Source organism: Carlito syrichta, unplaced genomic scaffold, assembly GCF_000164805.1.
Source record: "Carlito syrichta isolate Samal-C Ts95f unplaced genomic scaffold, Tarsius_syrichta-2.0.1 Scaffold287489, whole genome shotgun sequence".
NCBI classification, from domain to species: domain Eukaryota; kingdom Metazoa; phylum Chordata; class Mammalia; order Primates; family Tarsiidae; genus Carlito; species Carlito syrichta.
Window position 1 is genome coordinate 1 of NW_007231585.1, and position 25,739 is coordinate 25,739.

Sequence of the window (25,739 nt, forward strand, 5' to 3'; positions counted from 1 at the left end):
TCACTCATATAATGGACCTGAACATCAATGCAATACTATGAGAAAATGACGGATGGTACTGGGAAACTATGGGGGGGAGGGGGATGGGATTAACAGTAGCAAATATCTGTCGGGGGATGGGAAAACACTTCTTATCTACAGGGTGCCTGAATGAAACGTCATTGTACACCTAACCCTTAACTGTACCCCACAAAACCATAATAAAAAATACTGATTAATGAAAAAAAAAAAAAAAAAGAAATTCATAAGATTTGGGGGAGAAAATATTTCGAAAAACATCTGAATTTCATGTGAAGTAAATATAAGAGTTTGTCATTCTAGTAATTGTGCATTATAGGCTATGTATTTTAAAACCTAGAAAATTTTTAATCTACAAATGCCTGTCATATATTTTCTTTATTGTAAGACTAAGTAATAATCATTCTTTTGAAACTCAGGCATTCTAGATGTTTTAGTTGCATATAATTCATATTCAAAGATTTTATATGATTTGAAATATGACAATTTTGTCATTATTGAGTGATGAAATGTTCTAAACTTAATTGTGGTGATGGTTGCACAACTCTGTGAACATACTGAAAACCATTTAATTGGGTGTAAGATATAAGAATATTATACAATTGAGATTTATCTCAATAAATCTGTTTAAGTCATGAAGAAAATACATATTTGCTATATTTCCATAGTGTATAAGTTCTTATTTTTCTTGCATGTCTGATATTTCACATGATTGAGTGGTAAAGAAATTTTGTTTTCCGAGAATTTCTCAATATTTCTGGACCTGCTTTTGTTTTATGCCATATTTTATTTTTTCTTTAAGAAAAACATTGAGCCTGCACACAAACTGGGTTGTCTCCACTGCTCTGCCTCAGTCTCTGTCACTCTGTGATCTGCAGGTGTGACTTGTCCAGACAATCTCACCTGAGAAAAAAAGTCCCAGAGAAGGAGGAGGAAGAAAAAGAAATGACTGGTTCTCAGGGGCTGTTGACATTCAGGACGTGGCCATAGAATTTTCTCCAGAGGAGTGGAAATGCCTGGGCCCTATTCAGCAGATTTTATACAGGAATGTGATGTTAGAGGACCACAGAAATCTGGTTTTTCTGAGCCTTGCTGTCTCTAAGCCAGACCTGATCACTTGTCTCGAGCAGAGGAAAGAGCCCTGGAATGTGAAGAGACACAACACATTACCCAAACCTCCAGCTACAAATTCTCATAACCCTAAGGAACTAAGGACTTTTTGCCAGAGGAGAGCATAGAAGAGTCATTCACAAAGATGACATTTGAAGATATGGAAGATTCGTCCTTAAGAATTTACACTTAACTAGTTGCAGTGGCTCATGCCTGTATTCCCTGCACTTTGGGAGGTGGAAGCAAAAGGATTGCCTGAGCCCAGGGGTTCGAGGTAAGTCTGGGCAACTTGATAAGACTTCATCTCTACTATAAATAAAAAAATTAGCTGGGCGTGGTAGTGCACACCTGCAGTTCCAGCTACTTGGAAAACTGAGGCAGAAGGTTTGCCTGAGCCCAGCAAGTCGAGGCTGAAGTGGCCATGAGCATGTCACTGCACTCCAGCCTGGATGACAGAGTGAGACTTTGACTCAAAAAAAAAAAAAATTTACACTTAAGGAGAAGTGGAAAAATATGAATGAGGATGAAGTGCAAAAAGGATGTTATTTTGTACATGACCCATTACAAACATAACAAATGTGGGAAGGTCTTTCATCAACACTCCAAATTTATTATCCACCAGAGTATCCATATTCCAGCAATGACTTCTTACAAATATAATGAATATGAAAAAACTTTTAACCAGTCCTTAAAATGTAGAGATTTAATGTTAAAGGAAATTCACACAAGATATATGTGGGAAAGTGTTTGGTAAATCAGGAAATCTAAAGAGTCATAAAAGAATCCATACTGGAGAGAAATCCTACAAATATGGAGGATGTGACAAAGCCTTTTGCTCTCATTCAGAACTTGCTAGACATAGGCGTATCCATATTGGAGAGAAACACTACAAATGTGAAGAATATGACAAGGGCTTTAATTGGTACTCACATCTTATTCGACATCAGAGAATCTATACTGGACAGAAACTCTTCAAATGTAGTGTGTGACAAAACCTTTCATTGTTACTCCAACTTTTCTCAACATCAGAGAATTTATACACGATAAATTCCCTAAACCTGTAATGACTATGGGAGCATAGTTATCAAAATATAAGCGATAGAGAACATATGGAGAGAAGCTTTATAGATGTAAAACATAGTACATTGCCTTTACTTATATCACAGATCTTTTGAATGTATAAACGTAAAGAATGTCTACATCCTTTAACTGTATCTAAAACTTTATTTGACCTTAGAAAATTTGCACTGGAGAGAACCTCTACAAATGTATTGAATATGGAATGACCTTTGTTCAAAACATACGCCGTCGATAACACCATGGTGTTCATGCTAAAAGCTTTAAAGATGCAATATATGTGGAAATTCATTTAATCAAAAATCATGTTTAAGTAAACATCAGAGGATTCACACTATAAAGCTCTATGGCACCAGTACTCAGAGAGTACTCTAAATTAGAATGTTGATTATAACAATATGTCAAAGTCAGAACAATTAGATAAATTATTTCTTTACATGTTGAATAGGATCTTTTTAAAGAGAGGTATAAGTGTATTCTATGTATACTTTTGTTTTTGCATTGACAGAGATTGAGGATTTTTTGAAAAGCAAATATTATTGATGTAACTCAACTCTCAAATAACTTGATGCTATGCCTTTTTTTGTGTGTGTTTATGTAAAAGTATGTGGTCAGTTGCTGCATTATAGCTATGACAGGCCCTTTATACTAGTGGATATCATTTATCTCAACTTTTCCATGGATGATAAAGGATACTGAAATGTAAGATGCATAAAAAGATCTAAGTGGTGAGGCTCCTTGTGGCTCCCGTTGAGCAGTATTGTAAGTCCTGCATGAGGTGGGTACTTAGGGTAACATTTTTGGGGAGTGGAATAAAACACAAAGAAACAATCAGAGGTTTAGAAATCAATTGACTTACCAATTGCATATGAGTGAAAAAAAAACTAGACCAGTCCATTAATATCCTGATGTATCTTCATAGTGCTAATGCTTACAAGTCCTAAATGGTACTTAATATGATATAAATAGAGATCTCTTCACAGACAAAAGAGAAAAGATAAGTGCTCTCTGAAAAGGTATAGATTGTAAATTATGTTTAGTAAATAATTAGCCACAATTTTGAAAACTGAAGAAAACTGCACTCACATACATCAGTTCAAAAATGCTTCTTGAAAGTTTGTCATCTGTTTTCACTAGTGACCATAAAGTGAACTTCAGAATGTTTATTTAGACTAGTGAACTTAATGTCTTTTGATAAACAGAATTGTTTATAAATTGTTAAAGACTGTTGTGCACAAAATGAAATGTTATCATCCAAGTAGTATTAACCTATCCTAGCTTACCATGATGACCATATACTATTGAATAACTTTTGGAATGGTATCTCTAGAGAGCTTTATCCCCATAGGTTCTATTTTATTCATTTTCTTTTATTGTAGTTGCAGGGTCATTATGATGACTGTAATAAAGATTATACAGGAGTATATTCATAAGACATATCTTTCTGAAATCTCACTATTGTAAAAACTCATATTTTTATGTGCACATTGCACTTCTCTTGGCCTTCAATACAGATAGAGTCTTTTGGTTTTAATTTACAGTGAATGAAATACACAAATATATCATTCTAAAGCTTTATGAGTCAGAGAACTAGGGAAGAGGAAGTTGTGTTTGTGTGCGTCAATGTGTGCCTACCTTAATTAGAAAAGGATATTATTGGAAAAAAATAAATTATTTAAAATCTGAAAGCAAATATGCTTTCTCTGCTTCACATTGAATTTGTTCCACTAAAATTGAATGTCTTCTGGTCAGAGTCTCCCTATAGAAATACTCTTTTTTACTTGCCTGTTATTATAAAAGAGCTAACATAGGATTCACTGTTTCATGTTCATAAAGTGTTCATTATTTGGCCTACTTAGAAATTCCAGGGATTTTTATGAATAAAAATTAATAATTTTCAGAAAGCATCGTTAAGATGAAAATAATTCCCAGTGAGTGCATTAAGTTAATTAGTACATTTCATTTTTTTACATCAATGCAAACATACTAATTACATTTTAATAGTACATTTCATTTTTTTCAAAACTGGAGAATAACATTGAAGACATTTTCATCTTATCATTTCTTTCACTTTGTATAATCAACATAATTGATCTTATTGACTTCATTGGGCCAGTATGTTCAGATGAAAACTTTGGAGACTTTATAAGTCAAGGAATTGTTTAAATGTTCGTTTGTTTTGACATTTAAACAAAGTGAACAAACATAACACTGTCCTTGGTGTGTAATAAAGGCTCTATTATTACCAATAACAAATTTAAAAAGAGAAGAAAGTTAACTGCTCTGAATAATAGCCTAAAATTTTTAGGACACCAATCTGTAATCTTATATTACAAAGAATAGAGATTGCCTAGTCAGTGGAGTTTGAGAAAACTATGCATTTTCCACTAGATGGCACTGGTGTGCAAATAGTATTGCTCAGAATCTGCATTTCCTCATATAAGTAGAATTATTACATTCTCATATTATTTTCATTCACCTTGACTGGTCTAGGTAAGAAAACTAGAAAGTTAAGTAAGAGAAGTAGAAAATTAAGACAAGATACTTCCTAGACTTGCTAAGCCCTAGGGTAAACAGAACCCACATTTTACAGGTATGAAATATAATGCAGGATAAATACAATCTTATTAGTGCTAAATCCAAGGTGATGACCCAGAATCCTTGACTGTTAGTTACCATCACACAACTACACAATATCAAGGGTGAGGGAGTGTGGTCAGAGGAAACAAGTAAATTAATCTCTATTGTGCCATTGTACACATATTTCATTTGATCCCTAAACTATTAGCTCTCTATATAATTCATATAATTGTAACTATTCAAAGTTAAATTATTAACTCCAAGAGGGAAGGAGAGTGACCATTTTTGTTCAATACTATACTCCTTGAGTATAGCACAGTGGCTAACATATAGTAGACAGTCAAAAACTTTTGTTAAATGAATGGATTAATAAGTTTGGCAACTACCCCATTTAGTAGATAATATTATTTCTACTTTATAGTTGAGGAAACTGAAGCTGGAGATATGAAGCAACTTTTCCAAGTTCACACAATTCAGTAGCAAAACCATTTAACACAATCTGACTTTATTTTGCAATATATACCATTCATACGTGTAAGATTGCCACAGTAGGAAAAAGAAAGCTCTCTAAAGGCAGGGATCGTGTCTTTTCTGTTTCTCATTGCATATCTGTCTCTTGACACAGAGCTGGCCCCCAATAAATATGTATCTGTTTTACTTTACTTCATGGCAAACCAGGTCTTAGCAGCCTGGACTTGGACATTCAAAGGAACTCCGCTCCTGTCCCTTTCAAGTTTATTTATTTCACTTCATTACAATGCCACTGCTAAATCCAGATCTTGTTTCTGGTTTTCTGCTGACCTCTTCTCTAAGACCCATTAGCAAGAAGGTTTAGAAGTTAGTAGGGGCTTCCCACTTGGCTGGCACTATAATCTCTCCTAGTTCCACAGCTGAACAGTCCATCCTCTCTACTCTCAAATCCTGGGAGTGCTTGTGCAGATGGCATTGGTTTCAGCTTTGACTGTTACCTGTATGTTTATTATCTTTGGCTATGTTATGGGCTTCAGTTTCCTCATCTCTAACACATGAGGCTGGAATTGAATGATCTCAAAGGTTCCTTTCAACTCTAAGGCTCTATAATTTTAACTCTGTCCTAAAGTGACCCTCTATTAAACTTATGACCAAGATGGTGATAAAGACTCTCTCCTTCGACTAAAACTTAGGTTCCTCTGAGTTTCCTGCCTGACTAGACCCAACTTTAGACTTTCTGTCCTTGTAGAATCCAGTTTGACCAAGAATCCTGCTAAATCAGTTTAGAGAAAAATCTCCATTCTTAGTATCTGACCACCATCGATATATCTGATCACCCTGGCTGCCTGCAGCAAAAATTCTGTCAAGTTGGGTTAGGCAGAATCCCCCTTGCCCTGATGTTTCCCCTTAGTAATTTTACCTCCTACCCCGCTTCTTGGTTATAAATCCCCACTTATTCTTATTAGAGTCGGAATTGGTTCCAATCTCTCTCCCCCGCTGCAAGACCTCATTGCATGTGTCCTGGACCTACTGCCATGGTACTCTGCCTTACCTTCTTTAACAAGTCATGAATAATTTTTTTTAATCAATGGCAAGTTTTGGGCAAGAATCCTTGGCCTTGGGGTTGGAGTCAGACTGGCGTTGGGAAAGCCTACACACCAGGTGGAGCCTGTTCTGGCTGCAGGGAACTAGGACCGAAACGCTGGCACTTGGACCGGGGCTCAGCAGGATTGAAAGCCTGGACTGGGTCAGGATCTTCCTCAGCGCCAGGGGGCGCTGCAGGCCGCTACCGGAAGCCGGCACCTTGCGCAGCGGGACAGCGCCCGGCGCCGAACTCCGCCTCCTTCCGGAAGCGGATCTCTGGACCCGCGGAGGCTGCGAGTGCGACAGCGGTGGTTGGGAGCCTGGCAGAACCGGGGAGGACAGGGGCTCCTGCGCCGGGGTGGGTTACCATGGACGAAGCGGGCAGCTCTGCCAGCGGCGGAGGTTTCCGACCGGGCGTGGACAGCCTGGACGAACCGCCCAACAGCCGCATCTTCCTGGTGATCAGCAAGTACACGCCGGAGTCGGTGCTGCGGGAGCGCTTCTCGCCTTTTGGGGAGATCCAGGACATCTGGGTGGTGCGGGATAAGCATACCAAGGAGTCGAAGGGCATTGCCTTTGTCAAGTTCGCCCGCAGCTCGCAAGCCTGCAGGGCCATGGAGGAGATGCATGGCCAGTGCCTCGGCCCCAACGACACCAAGCCCATCAAGGTGCGAGCGCCCTGGCGGGGGGGGGATGGTTCTCTCGGGTCTTCCTTCTCTGGATGCTGTGCCGGGTGGGGGAGGGTTAGGATACCGCTCCCAGCCCCTGACCAGGCAGCACCTGACGTGGGATGGGGGGTGGCTTTGAGGAGAGGATCCCCTCCCGTGAGGCTACGCCGGGGGGCGGGATGCGGAGAGGACGTTTGTCCCCAGGAACGGATCCGGCAGCTGTGGCCACTCGAGGGGCAGAGCCGTGAAGGCCAGGCCTCCCCGCACCCCCGTCCTCACTAATCCGCCAACTCTTGAGTTTGCGACCCAACTCGTCCCGGCCGACTTTGAGGACATCTTTGACCCTCCTCACACTGATGCCCGGAATTACCATATGCAAAAACGGATAGCTCGGCTTTTCCTCAGGTGGATTGGAGGCTTAACAACTTGACAAAAGTACACGTAACTGTGGCCCTCTGATGTTGAGCATTTCCCCAGTGCCAGACAAAAGAATGTATGTATGTAATGTTAAATGCAAATGATAAGACGGCTACTGTTAGGTACGCATCACACTTTTGTGATTCAGAAGTTTGTTTTTTATAAGCTCTGTGAAAGCAATAGCATACGTTTGATTCTTGACCCTTTCTGTTACTGCCACTTTTCTTTCTTTCTTTTCTTTTTTTTTTTTTGGAGTTGGAGTCTCACTCTGTTGCCCAGGCTGGAGTGCAGTGGCATGCTCACGTCTACCCCAGCGTCGACCTGCTGGGCTCCGTGGATCCTTTCCCCTTCAGCCTTCCAAGTAGCCAGAACTACTGGCGCTACCACGCCCGGCTACTGCCACTTTTCTTAAAAAGCAGACCAAAGTGAACTGCTTAAGAAGAGTAAAATCATTGCGATCATGACACATGGCAGGAAGGGTCATTTTAAGGGTTATTTGACTTAATCTATCTTGTTCACATATTGCCTGTGTAAGTCTTCAATATATTCTTGGTTTTGATCAATAATAGTCAAGGTGTCACTGCTTCCTCACCGAGGCCTCAAATCAGTGCTCAATCTGAAGAATGTGGCAGTTGCTTAAATTATACCTTTCACCTGTCCTGTGAAGGTAGCTGCTGCCTATGTAATTCTGTTGGAATTTCCCACAAAAGTGTTTTCTCTTCTCAATTAAAAAAAATTGTTTTCATTTACAGAAAATTGAGAAGAGTATTAATATGGACCTATATAAATTTAGGACTTAGGTATTTCAGTCTCTGGAGGTGTTGTCTATAATCTCCATTCACAAAAGAGGAGCAGCCTGGGAACTACCAACAACATAGTAGACAATCCCTTCCTCCCACCTTTACCAACCCTATAAAAAGGGTCAGAATAGGACAGCCAAAAAATTAATTGTAGAGCCACAGAATGTACTAGATAAAGGGTTGGCAGTCTTTTTTCTGTAAAGGACTGGATAGTAAATATTTTGGGCTTTGTAGACCACATACTATCTCTGTCACATATCCTTTTTTGTTTTTAACAGCCCTTTAAGAACATAAAAACAATTCTTACTTTATGGGTTATACCAAAAATGAAGCTGTGGTTTGATCTCCCCTGCACTAGATTGCTAATTTTCACCTCTTTTCAATTATGACCTTAGTGAAGAGAGTTTTTATACCATGAGTATAACATGGCCACAAAACCCATGTGGGCAACCAAAATTATGTCCCATATTTGAAATGTATGGACCACCTTTCCTTGATAAATTCCCACTAGAGAAGTTAGTCTTAGTATTGAAATGTACTCTCTTTTAGCCATAGAGAAATTAAAGTGATTGCTCCCAAAGATAAAGTTTGCAATTATGCTTTTCACCTTTTTGACCACTCAGTTTCAGCCAGAAGGTTGTTACACTGCAGTACCTAACTAGACAATCTAGTTTCATTTTTCTGGTAGCTGCAGCTTGGACTGTTTTCCACTGGAATGTTGTTGTTTTTAGTATTTCTAGTTAAATCAGCTTAAATTTTTCTCATGTATTTTGTTTTTGCAGTTTCAAATAATCTACAAGACAAGACTATTATAGTGCCAGAACTACAGGCAGAAAAAGTGTCAAAGTAAAAGTTATTCTGTGACCAGCTATGTTATGTAGAGGAAAGGGCTTAACCTAGAAGATAGAATAGAAAAATATTGGTTTTAGCTTTGCAAGAATTCCGCTTATCTGGAGCCTAAGCATTCATAGTTTATGAAGGTAAAAATCTGTGAAAATAATTATTATACGTGTGTTCTACATAGACTGTGTCTTTAGAGATTTGAAACACTTCAGTTCTTTAAATTGAGAAATTTATGACAACTCCAATCTCACCTTAGGCTCTTTTTTTCCTCTACTGTCCTTGTGTATACATAAAGCTTCCCTATTTGTGTTTCCCTGTTGACCATTCATTACTGGTACATTCACTGGACTAACTTTCTAGTGGGCCATTTCCATGTTACTCAGTATTCTCTTGCTAATACTTCTACAATGCTTGAAATGTAGTATAGGTGTATTGAAGGAATAACTGGAAGTAGACTATTTAGGGATATGTCTCTAACTCTATCTTGTAAGCAAGATCCCATACCGTTATGACAAGCTGTTTTCTTAGCAAACATGATGTTCTTTTCCCATGACTCCAGTATTCTTTTTTAAAAAAATATTATACAATCCCATGACTTTTTAAATTCTATGTTTTTTAGTTGCTGCCTCCTACTGAATTCCATAAGTTCCAGTTTGTTCATATTTAAATGATATATAGCCCCTGTTTAAAGGAAAAGAAAAAGTTTTCAGGGACCTTTATGTGTAGTGATTTCATTGTGTTATATTTTTTCAAGTTATAAAAAACATAAAACTAGCGGTTAAACTTCTTCTAGACAAATCTACTATCCTACTTAGAGCTTTTAACATTTTTCTGGTATAATATAAAAATCAGACTAAATTTAAAGATAAAAATAATATAAGGTAAATTAAATTCAAAGTAATAACCTAAAATCACAGGTAATGTTTCAATAAAACTAAATGGCTAATATTAGAAAAATCGAGCCTCAGTTCTGGTCCTGTGCATTTTCCTGCTCATATAAGAAATTTGGATAGTCACTGAGATGAACAGAAATATGGTTGTTCCTTTTTTCTAAAGATTAATATTAGAAAACAATTTAAAATATGACTGCCTATACTTAAACCCACCTGGGTCAATAATTACATTAACTGTAAATAGACTAAACACTCCAGTTACTAGGAAGAGATTATGAGACAGGATTAAGACAAAACCAAGACCCAACTAAATGATGTTTATGAGACACACTTTAAATATAAAGATACTGAGTGGTTGAAAGTAAAAGGATAAAAAAGCTAATGTGGTATCAGACAAAATGGACTTCAGTACATGGAGTACTAACAGAGATAGGGTAATAAGAATAAAGGTGTCAGTCAAAAAGTATGTAAGAATCCCATGTGTTTACATAGCCAATAATAGAGCTTCAAGATACTTCAAAACATTATTGATAGAACTGCTATAAATTCATAATCACAGAAATTTTTACACACCTCTCTAGTATCTAATAGAACAAGTAGACACAATGAGTAAACATATGTAACATTTTAATCAGCTATGTAGTTGACATTTATTGAACACTGTACAGTAGCACCTCTTATCCATGGTTTTTCTTTTCCAGGTTTCAGTTAACCACAGTATGGTACAATAAGACATTTTGACAGAGACTACATTCACGTAACTTTTATTACATTATAATGTTACAATTGTTCTAATTTTTTATTAGTTGTTTTGTTAATCTTTTCATGTGCCTAACTTATGCTAAGCATAATTATAGTTATGTAAAGGAAAAAACAATGTATATTTAAGGTTCAGTACTATTGGGTTTTCTGGTATCCACCGGGGTCTTGGAATGCATCCTTTACTTTCCCACAGTTAGGGACAACTGCAAAGTATACTTTTTTTTGTAGTGCAGTGACTTGCTCTTGCTAAACAAAAATACAAAAATAGAAATACATTTGGAAAAACGCAGCACAATTGACATTATTCACATAAAAAGTCATTACAATAAAGATTGCTTTTTTTGTTTGTATGTTTTGACTTTGTTTTGAGTTGGAATCTCACTCGTCACTTAGATTGGAGTATAGTGGCACACTCATAGCCACTCCAGCGTTGATGTTAGGCTCCGGCAATCCTTTCACCTCAGCCTTCCAAGTAGCTGAAACTACAGGAGTGCACTATCGTGCCTGGATAATTTTTTTATTTATTGTAGAGATGAGGTTTCGCCAAGGTGCCCAGGCTGGCCTCGAACACATGGGCTCAGGCAATCCCCCCACCTCAGCCTCTCAAAGTGCTGAGATTACAGTCTTGAGCCACTGCATCTTTTGAAAAAGCACAAGGATTGCTTTTGAAAAAATTTTTCATAAGACCCCATCACATTACATTTTAACCTAACATGAATTGCATACATGTAATTATAAAGTGAGTATACTTAAGGAATAGGAAACAGTTGACATTATCTCTTGGGTTTTGTTTGTTTCTTAGGTTTTCATTGCTCAGTCCAGGTCATCTGGAAGTCACCGAGATGTTGAAGATGAAGAACTTACAAGAATCTTTGTTATGATACCAAAGTCCTATACAGAAGAAGATCTACGAGAGAAATTTAAGGTATTTGTGTTTCTCATCAACTAGTATATATGTGATAACTCATAGTCCTAAATAAGTTGTACAGGTTCTAAGTCTGAAGTGTTGTTTGAGTTATTAATAAAAGTGGTGGTGGATAATTAAATAACTGTGTTTAGGCCATCAATTCCAATCTAGTCTCTACGTGTTAAACCTGGAATAAATTAAACTTTCCCTTTTTTTTGAGTTGTTGTCTCTATTGCCCAGGCTGGAGTGCTGTGGTACACTCACCGTCACTCCAGTGTTCAACCTGCTGGGCTCCGGCATTCCTTCCGCCTCAGCCTTCCAAGTAGCCGGAACTACAGGCATGTGCTACCACACCCAGCTAATTTTTGATTTTTTGTAGAGCCAAGGTCTCACCAAGTTGCCCGAGCTGGTCTCGAACCCATGGGCTGAGGCAGTCCACTGCCTTGGCCTCCCAAAGTGCTGAGATTTCAGGCTAAGCCAACGAGCCCAGCCTAAATTTTTTTTTGAGTTAGGATTTCACACTGTTGCCCAGGCTAGATTGCAGTGACATGATGACAGCTCACCACAGCCTCCAACTCATGGGCTCAAGTGATCCTCCAGCCTCAGACTCCCAAGTAGCTGGGACTACAGGCACACACCGTCATACCTGGTTAATGTTTTGTAGAGACAGGGTCTCACTGTGTTGCCTAAACTGGTTTCGAACTCCTAGGCTCAAACAATCCTCCCATCTTAGCCTCTCAAAGTACTGAGATTATAGGTATAGGTATTATAAGTGTGTACCACTGCACCCAGCCAAACTGATTTTTTAAATTAAAGAATATATAAAAACTGGAAAATAAGAATGGTGGTGCCCCTGCCCCCAGAAGACTTTATTAGGAAAATGTAGATTCAGAAGAATGAAGCATAAAGTTCAGGTTTTTAAGTAAGGTTACATCATATAGCTAGTAGTTGGTGGAGTCAAGATTTAAACCCAAGCTGTTCAAACCCAGAGCCTACTTTTGGTCTTTACAGTGTCAAAGCACTCTCTTGTACCACATGTGTCATTCATAAGCGGACCCTGAATAGTTACTATGATATTATAAGAACTGAAGCCTGTAATCCCAGCACTTTGGGAGTCTGAGGCGAGAGGATTGGCTGAGCCCACAGGTTCGAGACCAGCCTGGGCGACATGGTAAGACCTCATCTCTAAAGTAAATTTTTAAAAAAATTAGCCAAGTGTGGTAGCAGGTGCCTGTAGTTCTAGCTACTTGGAATACTGAGGCAGAAACCCAGCAGTTCGACACTGGGGTGGCCATGAGCATACCACTGCACTCCAGTCTGGATGACAGAGTGAGACTCCAACTCCAAAAAAAAATGCTATAAGAAAGGGATTGGCAGTAGGGGGATACTGGCAGGGGTGGGGGTGGGGGGGTGTACAGGACACAGGACACAGGACAGGACACGGCATCAATCTTAAACCAGGCAGTGGGGCCCAAAGGGAGGCCTGTTCAATGACCACTTGTACCTAATCCTGAATTGTACTCCACATCTTTAAAACAAATAAAAGCACTCTCTTAGCACTTTCCTGTGTTACCTGTTCCATAGAGATGAGTCAGGCAGGCTCTGGTGTATGATCCATATTACCAGTGTTTATTATAGGCCTATAGTATGTTGACATTGCACTCACTCACAGAAAGCCTTATTCTTTGAAGAGTTTTTGTACTAAAATTTGGAAACGTTATATTTAAAGAAAAAATTATAGCTGTGAACTATGGTTTATAGTAAATGAAATTTGAAGATAATTTTAAATCTTTTTAGTTGTTAATTTATATATGCAGTGATAAACTTTCGCAAAAAGCATTAAAAAGTGATTTTTGAGTTATATTTTTTTATTCTTTTGCTAATATTCCCATGAATTGGGTGTGTAACAAACAAGAAAGAAGACAAACAAGTAGTGGAAAGTATTTTTTAAACTTCCTCTCTTATCTCAGTTAAGAGTTCAATACCCAAAAATGTATAGTTGTCTGTGACATAAGCTGAACAAAAGATCTACATACCCTTGAAGAATTTCTTTGTTTGCGTGCGAGAGATACAAATAAACAAACTTTAAGTTAATTCTAAAATAATGTGTTCAATTATTAATTTTAAGTCCCCTAAGGTAATTTCTTTTAACTCCTTTAGGTGTATGGAGATATCGAGTATTGCAGCATTATTAAGAATAAAGTCACTGGAGAAAGCAAAGGTTTGGGCTACGTACGATACTTAAAACCATCACAAGCTGCCCAAGCAATAGAAAACTGTGACCGAAGTAAGGATGTTTGTTTGACATCGTTAAAGACTTTTTTAAAGTTCTGATTCAAATAACTGAATCTGATACTGGTTTTTAACTGCTAAACATACCTGCTAATCTAATCTTAGCAGTGGGTATTTAAATATATGTACCAAGAATGAAAATATTTAGGGGATATGATTAAGCGTTCATTAAGGCACTAGAAGAAATATGAACAACTACCTTAGCTTAGTAAGTGATATGCATACTTTGGTTATTGTTTGTATAAGTGTAGTTTTTAAAAAAAAATTTTAGAATTGTAAGTATTTAAAAACTAATTTACCTTTTCAAGATTTTAATACTATTCTTTATATTTATTCATATTTGATCCAAACCCCAAAGAATATTATGAGTATTAATAAACATATAGGTTAAGGATAGGATTTGTAAGGTTTGCTAACATATGTAATTAATACAGATAGGGCTAATTTCAAGCTAGAGTGACATTAATTGGATCTTTTGCCATTGCTCTGTAAATAATGAAGAACAAGAATTTTAAATAAGCCACGGAGAATATTCTTTGTTGTCATACTTCTAGTTATACTGACCTTCAGAAATGAGATGTGTAATAATTAAATTGCTAGGTTTTAGGATATTATAAAAATCTATACATACTAGAGATAATTATTGTGAATTAGTAGAATTTTTAGATACTCCAAGGTGCTACACACTAAAAATTTCTCTTAGATTCTTCTAAATTTCTCATTCAACCAGCATTGCTTGAGAATCTGTTGTGTACTCATTAATATGCTAAGCAGAGGGATACAAATGAAATATATGGCAGCCCTGGCATTTAAGGAATTTATGGATACATTGGGTTGCCAAGATCTAATAGACCAAAAAAAAAAAAAGAATGCTAGAAGGATTTTTTTAAAAGGTCTTTGAAAACAAGAAGTATGCCTTATTTATCTTTCTGTCATCCCAGGTATCTAGTACAGAAACAGGCCCTCAATAAAGATATATTGAGATCTCTGTCAAAGTAACCGCTATTTACAGTAGACTCAGTAGAATTTGCCAAATGAAAAAAATTTGAAAATGTGTGCTACAGTCTATCAATTACGAAAAACAAGTATGCTGGATAAGCACAGAAACATATTCAAAGGAGGTAGGACAAAAGTTGAGAGCATCATTATTAGCAAAAGCACAGAGTCAGAAATAAACGGGACTAACAGGACTTGTGCTTAGTACTGTGAAGGCAACTGCCTGCGTAAATATTCCTATTGAGACGTTTGAAACAGGGTTAACTAGGTACATTGGAATCATATGTAGTTTAAGCTTAGCCTACATTAAGATTATCTTGTAGATAATTTTTAAAGATAATAAAAACTTTTAGAACAAGTGATCTAATCACACAGTATTAGGGATAGAGTTCCAGACAATTCAGACTGACTGGTTTTATCTTTTTTTAAAGCCATTGAATAATATGTTGAAAGCTATGAACCCTTGAAATATGCCCAGGTGCACATATATGCATAAACATTTTGTTAAAGTTTCAGAGGGTTCATGGAACCTTCCCACATTTTGAATCGCATCCTTGTACCCCTAGTTAAGAACCATTGATCCAGAAGCAAGGAATCTGGTTAAGGACTATTCTAATTAATCGAAGAGAATCTAAATTAGGAACAGAGACAGGAAAGTTAGAGTGAAAGTAACATATTCTAAGTGTATGTATTTCAAAGGAAGAATCTTGGTGACAGACTAAATGTGAAGAAGCCCTAAAGGATTTTGGTATTGAAGAACTTAGGCAAATGAATGATAATGTCATCTGTAGTGGGGGAGATTGGAAGGGATAGCATAGAATTGCTGATGTCATGTCTGCGTTGATCCATAATTTGGAATTCTTACTATTTTTCATTTACTGTTTGCTGTCTTTCAGAAAGCAACACAGTATATCTGGCGGAGGTGGTCATTGTATAGATTTTGCTTGATTTGATTATATTTATAAAATTAAGACAGGCACTAACGATCAAGTATATTTTCAAGTATATTAAATTTGCTGTGAAACTTGAAATTGATGGATTCTCTTTTTCAGGTTTTAGAGCAATCTTGGCTGAACCTAAAAATAAGGCATCTGAATCCTCTGAACAAGATTATTATAGTAATATGAGGCAAGAGGCTTTGGGACATGAACCTAGAGTAAATATGTTTCCATTTGGTAAGTGAGCTACCTTTACTTTACTTTAATAATATATATAGTATTTGCAATCCAATATGAGTTTTTAAAACTATTCTATTATCAACCATCTGTAAATCTCACTTAGTGAATAGACATCTTAAATGTATTTTGTTTTCCCTAAAAGGGAAAATTGGTTATAACTCCTAATGTCCTTAATATTTAACACTTATTTGCTTAACTTTTTTCTAATTATAGCTTTTTTTGTTTAGTTATGCATTCCCTACATAGTAAACTACTACTGCCACTTATCACTGCCACATTTTGGGTGAGCTCCTGCTTCTTTGCAGCTGACTGAAAAATTAAAAGACATATACTGATGTCTCATAAGTATGAGTCCTAAAATTTTGCCCAAAAACTACTGCTGCTTTAAAATTAGGGCTCCAGAAAGGACAGGAATGACAAAAGTAGAAGCTAGAAAAAATGAATTATGAAAGTAAAGGCCTGTGAATGTAATTTGACATACACTTTCTTTCAGGTAAAATACTTGCCATAGTTTTCAGTTTTGCATAGTGAACTTATTCCTGTGAAATAAGACTATGCATTTCTGCATTGAAGGTAGGGGAGTGAGGAGAGCTGTCTGATTCCTTGTCATTAGTTCCTTCTGGTTGTTCTGATGACAAAAATGCATACTACAAAATACAGTGCCTTTATTCAGTGCAGTGGACTTTTTATTTTCTAGTAATTAAAATGTTAAATGGATTCTTGAATGTACAGAAATTTAAAGATTCACTTTTTTTTTTTTAATTGTTGGAGAGCAACAGTCTGAATTTTCAAGCTTTGACAAGAATGACAACAGAGGCCAGGAAGCTATCTCCAAACGCTTGTCAGTTGTATCAAGAGTTCCTTTCACTGAAGAGCAACTTTTCAGTATTTTTGATATAGTACCAGGATTGGAATATTGTGAAGTTCAGCGAGATCCTTATTCGAATTATGGTAAAATCATGTCTTTTTTTTTTTTTTTTTTAATAAGTTGCATTTTGTTAAAATCGCTTTTCTCCAGTGTCACTTATGTCAGATACTCTGTGTGATGGGAATTTTATGTTTCCTTTTTCTCTACTTTAGACTTCAAAATACAGTGATACTTTAGTAAACAAACTTCTGGGAATATATCTCATTTTTACAAATTCATTCACTTGAAAAGATATTTTGACTCCCCCAAAATATAGCATTCTGTGTTTCTGGGTGTAAAACAAAAATATTACTCTTTTGGCTAATGTAAGCCAAGTTATGAAACAGTTTCCTCCTCATTCATCCCTAAGTCTCTTTCTCTTAAAGTTTGTACTCCTTTCATTTCAAACATCTAAACTCCCTATTTTTCTCTCTACTTCTTTCACTTCTCAATGGAAGCAAGACTCCTAGGTCAGCCATTTGAACCTGTTGACTAGTTAATTGATTAAACCATTAACTATTGTTAGCTAACCCATCTTTGTGTTTTAAGCTTTTGGTTTTATTAAGACTGTTAATGTAGGCATTGTGGCATATGAAAATAGCTTGGCGTTCCATTTTGCCTCAGATTCAGGTGTAAATTCCAGCAGTGACCTGCAGCTTTGAAACCTTGGAAAATTGCTTATCCTCTCTGAGCCTCTCTTTCCTCATCTGTAAAATGGGATCATTAATACCTTTTTTGCCAGTGTTAGGTAAGAATTAGAAATAATTTATGTAAAATAACCTAATGCAAGTTCTGACACATAGTAGGCACTCAATAAATCTAAGGCTTCTTTTTTTTTTAATTTGCAAGAGGTAGTAGGGAGGAATCATACACAGTTAGCATTTCTTCCGGTATTATAGGTGTACTTAACCTGATTTAGTCCTTTTAGATGAATGTTATGGGGAAATAGGGAAGTAAGTCTGGTTATGTGGACCAACAGGCCTAAAATGACTTTATCCTTCACACAGATGCCCCCACATACTCACAATTACCATATCCACCACTGGTCTTTTAGCAGAACTGTCCATCTGAACCTACTTTGGGCCATCTCTAACCTTAACCCAGTGTTATGCTATTATTCTCTGCTCTGAGAACTTCGAGGCACACATTTTGTATTTTCTGGCACATTTGTTATGTCCATATGAAATTCTGTTTTATGTTTTCCCTCCCTTTTATCTGGCACGTTGAAATGTATTTGTTTCTATTATACCTTCTATATTGTTTATCTAGCTGGATGTGTCTGAAAAATGCGGCCATTGGAACATCTTATTAATAGAGGTGTCATCATATAGATAGAATCGTATTTGAATTAATTTTATTCAGTCATTTGATTTCTGTGTTTTATTTTAATTTCATTAAAATGTTGGCTGCTTGGGTTTAGTGAGGAACATGAAATTATAACAGCATTTTTTTTCCCCAAAGTGAGTTGCATTGTAAATATAGCATGAAAACCTTTTGGTTTTATCACAAGCTCCTGAGCTCTTCATTTAAGGATTCCAGTATAAAACTGTTCTTCCCTTCAGCATCTCTTTCCTAATTAAAATCTGTCCTCTTAGCTAAAATCTCTACAAAGGAATATAAAGTACGTGACTTCTGATCTGAGCCACTCTTTTCCCTACCTTTGTTTTTTACTTTTCCTCTCTACAACGGTAGATAGCCAAGATAAGTATATATTCTTCTTAGTAATCACTCCCTTTTTTTGGAATTGGAGTTGGAGTCTCACTCTGTCACCCAGACTAGAGTATAGTGGCATGCTCACAGCCACCGCAGCCTCGACCTACTGGGCTCAGGTGATCCTTCAGTCTCAGCCTTCCAAATAGCTGGAACTAAGATAAACGCCACCACTAATTTTTTGATTTATTTTAGAGATGAGGTCTTGCCAAGTTCCCCAGGCTGACCTTGAACCCGTGTGCTCAGGTAATCCTTTCACCTTGGCCTCCCAGAGTGCTGGGACTATAGCCGGGAGCCACTATGCCTGGTCTTTGTTATCATTTCTAATTTTATTTTGTACCCAGGATGGTAGGGGAAATTTTAAAGCTTTAAGGTAGATTTCAAAGAATAAAATTTAACTTTTTAAGTATATCAGTATCATATGAGAAAAGATAATATCTTAAAATTAAATGTATTAGACAGACTATATGCTAATATTACATTTTCCCTAAAATGTGTTCATATTTTCCCCAAAATGTATGCTTCTTTTTCTAGGAATACAACCATTGCACACGTGTATAATAGAACAGAAGGTCTGATACATTTGATTCTATCTTTACTAGTTGTGTGATACTAGGGTTTTAAGCGGTTTCATTTTTGACATCATTAATAACATAGGTCTTAGGCCCTCAATCTGCTTTCTTTTTCATTTCTCTATATATTTTATTTTAGGTCATGGAGTGGTTCAGTATTTTAATGTAGCATCAGCCATTTATGCAAAATACAAGTTACATGGATTTCAGTACCCTCCTGGGAATCGGATAGGTGTTTCCTTCATTGATGATGGAAGTAATGCAACAGAGTAAGTACCATTCTAGGAGTGTCAAAACCCAAGCTTTGGGTGTACATGGTTTTATGACTTAGAAATAGAAATAGAAAACAATTGACCTCTCAGGTGAGAAAGTCACACAAAACAAATTACTATTAAGAGACTGGATATTTCTAGTTTGTTGTAAATTATCAGTTATTGTCTCCAGTCTCCTTAGAAAAATGGCAACGCAGATGGTGGCTGCACAGCTTGCATCAATGGTGTGGAATAACCCCAGTCAGCAGCAATTCATGGTAAGTAGGTAAGAATTTAACCTTTATGATACATCAATAGTATATAAAATAAGCATGATCTTTATTTATTATGTAAGAAAATTTCAGGGCTATCATAGAACACCACATAAGTGCCATGATACATATTCTATCTTTAGCTCTTAGCCAATAATTCCTAAAGTGCAGTTTTTCTTCTCATTGTGTATCTAACTGTTCAACAGCAATTTGGAGGAAGTTCTGGATCACAGTTGCCTCAAATCCAGACAGATGTTGTACTTCCATCGTGCAAAAAGAAAGCCCCTCCTGAAACTCCTGTGAAAGAAAGACTTTTTATTGTATTTAATCCTCATCCTTTACCTTTAGATGTATTAGAAGATATTTTCTGGTAAGAAAGTTACATTTTTTTAGTATAATTTATTTAAACTAGTAATTTAAGCATTCTCACATTCTCAACACTTCCTTCATCCAGTACCTATCAGGTAGAGATGATTTGTTTTAAAAACTCCTTAATTAAATCATCTTTTTCAATTTTCTTCTCTTTGTCAGTCACACATCCTGAGCCTCCACACAACATTTCCTGTTATTTTGTTTTGAAGACATAAAATTAATATCATTTGTCTCTTAATAAAAGATACATCTGCTTAGACTTGTCCACTAGAATTCTTTTCACATCTTTTCCTTTCAGTTGTAATTCAGCTGAACAGTATTTACTACACATCTTCTATTTTGTCAATGCACTGTTGCATCTTTAAGGCTTATATAATCACACTAAGTAAACAGTTACATGATTGTAGGTTAAAATATATAAGAAGCGTGAAAAAGTGAAAGGTTCTTAATTTCTTGTTTTTACTGTAACTCTTTCCTTAGCTTTTTATTTTTGGTCTTTCTCCAGTTTGCCTTACAAGAATGTTAGTTAATTTAAAAGATAGATAGGATGCTAGATAGATAGTGAATTAAAAAGATAAATAGATAGGTACATAGATAGAGCTGCACAAAATATCAGGGATGTGCTTCAAGTATTTTGACCTTTATTTAACTGATTTATTTAATTTTTTGTTTTTAACCTCTCTTTTGTTTGAGGCAGGCACTGTGCTAAGTGCTAGAAACGTTATATAAACAAAATGTTATATTAAGAAGACAGACTAATAAATAGGGACTTAGAACCTAGTAAGATTGTTGCTGTAATAAGGTATGTATGACATACATAGAAGGAGGACACCTACCTTAGAAACTCTGAGAAGTCTTCTTGAAAGAAACAAGGTGTATATTGAGACCTGAAGGTTAAAAATAATTTCACCATGGAAGAAAGCTGGGGATATGGATGGTTATTCCTGCCAGAGAGAATGTAATAGGAGGTCATTAGAATATGGAATTTGAGAAATTATAAGGGAAAGTGGAACTAAAGAGGCCAAGGACCAAGTTAAGAAAGGTTCTCTAGCTATTTAAAGAGTTTGTTTTACCCTAGGAACTGTGAGGGGATTTGTGGGGAGTAAATGATTATGTTTTAGAAAGATCACCAGAAGACAAGGTCGAGAATGGATTGGAGAGGGACAAACCCAGGGGACACGGAGACTAGTGAAGAAGGTATTAAGGTAATAGGAAAAGATAATGATAGTCTGAAAGAGGAAAGAGGCCTGAGTGAGAATGAAAAGACTTGACTGGTTGAGGAGATGTTTAACAAGATTGGCATGAATTGGATGTTGTATATGGGGAGAATGGTGAATAAGGAGTCAAGAATGGACCCCACGTTTTAGACTTGAGCAGTTGAATTTATCAATTTCAGTTGATGTTTTTACTTTGTTTCAGTCGTTTTGGTAACCTGATCGAAGTTTACCTTGTGTCAGGAAAAAATGTGGGATATGCCAAATATGCAGATAGAATGAGTGCTAATGATGCCATTGCCACTTTACATGGGAAGATTCTGAATGGGGTCAGACTTAAAGTTATGCTGGCAGATTCCCCAAGAGAAGAATCTAACAAACGGCAAAGAACTTACTGATTCTTGAGGTAAGCACTTTTTAATGTGAATTTTAAAAACATACTGGCCAAATAGTATAGCAAGAGGATTATGTATAAGTACTTTTATTATGGGTTTTTCTCTTTAGTAATTTAGAAGTTGTCAGTTAAAAGAACTTTGCCTTAAAATTCTAGTGATAAAGCCAAGTTTTTCTTATAATCTATTTTTTAAACTTAAACTACCAAAACTTTTTAAAATGTTGACATTTACTGGAAGAATGTTTTTGCCCTTCTATAAAATAAAAATCAGATTTCCATTTATAAAGTTAAATAATTGTGTTTTGTTTGCGAATATCATAGATTTTAAGAATTAGACTTTTTACTGTGTGCTTACTTAAACTTTAAAATTGAAATACTTCTAAAGATTTTCAACTTGAAGAATTGATGTCTTGAGTTATGAATTGGGGTAATGTATAGCAGTCTTTATAAAGATAATGTCTTGACTTCTCATGAGTGAAATGCCTAGAAAGCAATATCAAATAATACATCATTTTTGGACCTTTTGAACTAAATGTTGGAGTTTTCTGGACTTATATTTGTGAGTTTGTGCATTAAACTATGCAGTCAGAAAATTTCATAAGCATATATGGGTTTAAAAAACAAAACCTGATAATTTACCAAAATTGGTGTCTATTATAAATAGTGATACATACAGCCATATGAATTCCTTTTCTTATTTATTAGTTTTCAGAAATCAAACTACAGTTTCTCTTTCTGTGACAGTCAATGTATGTCTTTATGGTTTGGGGAAACATTCCTTAAAGTTAGACCTCTTTTATTCTGTAAATGAATAAACTATGAATTAAATATTTATTAAAATATGACTATTTCATTTAAATATTTTTATAAAATAAAAAATGAATAAAATATGAGTTTTAGGAGATGCTGTTTTGCTGTTCCTCCACACTCTAGCCTTCCACGTCTACAGCAGTTGGCAAGCACTTTAAATTCATTTGAACTTCTAGCTTGAAAGCATTTCTTTTTTTCACTTAAAATGTTTCTTATCAATTACGTGAGCTAGTAAGTATCAGGCTTTACTGCTGATTGGGTAGTTCCTCCTTAATAGAAGGTAACTGGAAAAAGAAAGTTCCCATTGGGCCTATTATAAATAATCCTAACTTTTTTTTTGAGTTGGAGTCTCACTGTCATCCAGACTGGAGTGCAGTAGCATGTTCACACCCACTGCAGCCTCAACCTGCTGGGCTCAGGCCATCCTTCCACCTCAGCCTTTCCAAGTAGCTAGAACTACAGGTGCGTGCTACCACTCCTGGCTTATTTTTTTATTTATTGTAGAGACAGGGTCTTACCAAGTTGCCCAGGCTGGTCTTGAACCCCTGAGCTCAGGCAGTCCTCTTGCCTCAGCCTTCCAAAGTGCTGGGATTACAAGCTTGAGCCACCACACCTGGCCCTAATTTTTAAATGTGTTTAAATGTTTTGTTAAATGACAGAATCTACTCTCTTTACACCATAATTTTTGTTAGTAATTCAGCCCTAGAAATGTTACATTGCCAGTGGAGGAATTAGCAAGCAGTTTTTCCTGTTTATGAATAAAATGTTAAGAACTAAATTCTGCTACCCTCTAATAGCATGCAAAAAATGTGTTTTTTCTAGTCTGTGAATATTTCAGTATATAAGTAATAAATCTTACTTTTGTTCAACAAATCTGTGTCCTTAAAAAGGACAGTAAGACAGACTTTTTAGTGTGAAAAATATATAAATTCTTCTTAGGGATGTGCCTTTCCTAATGATTATGTACATAGTAGAGTATTGGTCTTAAAAATCAGAAGAACTGTGTTGGCATTCCACTCACTACGACTCGGCAGGTCTCTTCACCTTTCTGAGGCTTGGTTTTTTCATAGGGCTATTGAGAGACAATGAGTCAGCAAAATTCCTTCTAAAATGGGGAAAAAAAAAAAGGCTTTGCAAGTGTAAGCTGAGATTCTTGCATTTGTGACTTCAGTGAATCCTTTGATGAGTCATCTCATCCAAAATAATGGCATCCAGATGATCAGAAACTTAGTTTAATGATATAAAACTACTCCCTGGCCACTTAGTGCTATGAGAACTAAGATTTATAATGCCATATTTTTTTCCCCTTAAATTCATAGTTTCCTACGTTAGAGGAATTGCTTTTCCTACATGAGAGGAATTGGGTATTTATAAAAATATAAATAATATTTTTCCCTTTTTTGGTCTTTTATACATATTCAGGGCAAATGAGTTGAAAATGGTTATTGTTCCTTTATTTTTAACTACACTGGTTTTGAATTTCTCATCGCAACATGAATTTTCTGTTTATTTTTGCTGCATATCTTCTATTTGCCATGGACTCCATAATGAGATTCTTCTCCTTTGCCAATACATTAAATGAATATATTATCTTATTCTAAGGTTTGATAAAATACTCTGAAAGACTTTCCAAAATTTTACATGATTGTGTCAAGTTTTTTGGGGGGGGTGCACTTCTTGTTTGTTTCTTAAATTTTAAGGGAATACAAACTCAGCTCATGAAGCAGGAAGGCTAGCTCCTTCTGTCTCTAAGGAATAAACCTGGCATTAAGTGAACCATGCCGAGGAAATAGGAGAAGAAACTGATCTAAGAATATAACTTTGAAAGTAGTTGAGTTCTATTTTGAGATGGGTCTCATATCCAAAATGTATTTCTCTTTCTATTTGAAGAAATAGAAACGTTAGTATTTCAGAACATCATATTTTATATTAATTCACAGCATTTTTCCTCTAGAAATTCAGTACCTGCTTGCATCATCTTTCTGAGTAAGTTTGGTTGGGTTGACTTGGGGGCATCTATGATTAAACAGATAACATTGGTTATATTGAAATAAAGGAACAATCCTAATGTATTAGAAATACTTTATACAATATGCAACAGCTGTTTCCTTTCAGGTGATGATTTTCATACTTGTGTTGTGTTCTTTCTACAGAACAAAGACTAAATAATGACATAATCCTCAGCTGACTGACTGAAAATGTGACTGGACGCACTCCCTGTGGACAGTTGACAGCTTTTTTTTTTTTTTCATTTACCTGATAGTCTGTGCACAGCATTGTTTTGTCTGGGAAGCAGGGATTGCTGACATGTATTTTTGAATCCATACATTAATGCTAAAAAGAATATAGTAGCTGTTTCTTAGAGCAATATGTTGTTATGTGTAGCAGAAATAAAGTTTTCTTTGCTTAACTAAATCATGACTTATTTATGTGAAAGACGAGAATGGAAAAATTTAACACGACAGTCTTTAGAATATGACTTAATGGCATATTTCATTGATTTTGAGATGCATATTTTTTCACCTCTGAAAGCAGAAACATCTTTGTCAATTGTGTGTCATAATGTAATTAGCCACCTTTTTTCTTTCTTAATGAAACATAAAATAAAGGCACTTCTTTCAGTCAATTGCATCTTAGATTCAATAAAATATGGTAATTGCTACTCAATGTGCACATGGAGATTAATCATTTACACTTACTCTCCGGAGAAGAGGCAAAGGGCAAACCATTAGATACATTTTTATACTGATTTTAGTAGTTATACCAAAATTTGTTGGTAATTTTGTAACAATCTTTTAAGCTTATAAAGCAAAAGTGATGAAAAAAAGTTAAAATTTATTGTTAATAATAAGTTTAAATCAATGTCAGTGACTTTGAGAGAATGGACATTTTTTTCTTTATAAATATGGAAATGTAATGGCCTCTCCAAAAATATGACATGTAAACATTATTCAAAACAGACTATGATAGGAAGGATAGTCATCAAAATTTTAAAAATTTTATTAGCTCTTTAGTTGAACAATATGTATCAAAAAAGTATATCTAGGCTGAGGTGGTACTTGTGCCTGTAATCCCAGCACTTTGGGAGGCCAAGGCAAGTGAATTGCTTGAGTCCAGGATTTTGAGGCCAACCTGGACAACA

At 36.0% G+C, this 25,739-nt stretch overlaps 1 protein-coding gene across 1 annotated transcript; it reads left to right on the top strand.

Annotated features, from left to right (window-relative positions):
- Window positions 1-6,591: 6,591 nt before the first annotated feature.
- Window positions 6,592-25,012, top strand: RBM45 (RNA binding motif protein 45). Its single transcript, XM_008052760.2, has 10 exons — window positions 6,592-7,007; window positions 11,525-11,647; window positions 13,790-13,916; window positions 15,970-16,092; window positions 16,867-17,046; window positions 19,424-19,553; window positions 19,729-19,813; window positions 20,014-20,177; window positions 21,599-21,799; window positions 24,751-25,012. Exons 1-9 carry the CDS (start codon window positions 6,708-6,710, stop codon window positions 21,789-21,791), a joined length of 1,425 nt encoding a protein of 474 aa, XP_008050951.1. The 5' UTR covers window positions 6,592-6,707; the 3' UTR covers window positions 21,792-21,799; window positions 24,751-25,012.
- The last annotated feature ends 727 nt before the right edge of the window (window positions 25,013-25,739 follow it).

Bases quoted from the DNA above. Each gene is read 5' to 3' on its own strand.
- RBM45 (XM_008052760.2), top strand. From the start codon at position 6,708: ATGGACGAAGCGGGCAGCTCTGCCAGCGGCGGAGGTTTCCGACCGGGC. The intron at 13,917-15,969 runs GTAAGGATGTTT...TCTCTTTTTCAG, and splicing joins AATAGAAAACTGTGACCGAA to GTTTTAGAGCAATCTTGGCT. The intron at 19,554-19,728 runs GTAAGTACCATT...TATTGTCTCCAG, and splicing joins GATGGAAGTAATGCAACAGA to TCTCCTTAGAAAAATGGCAA.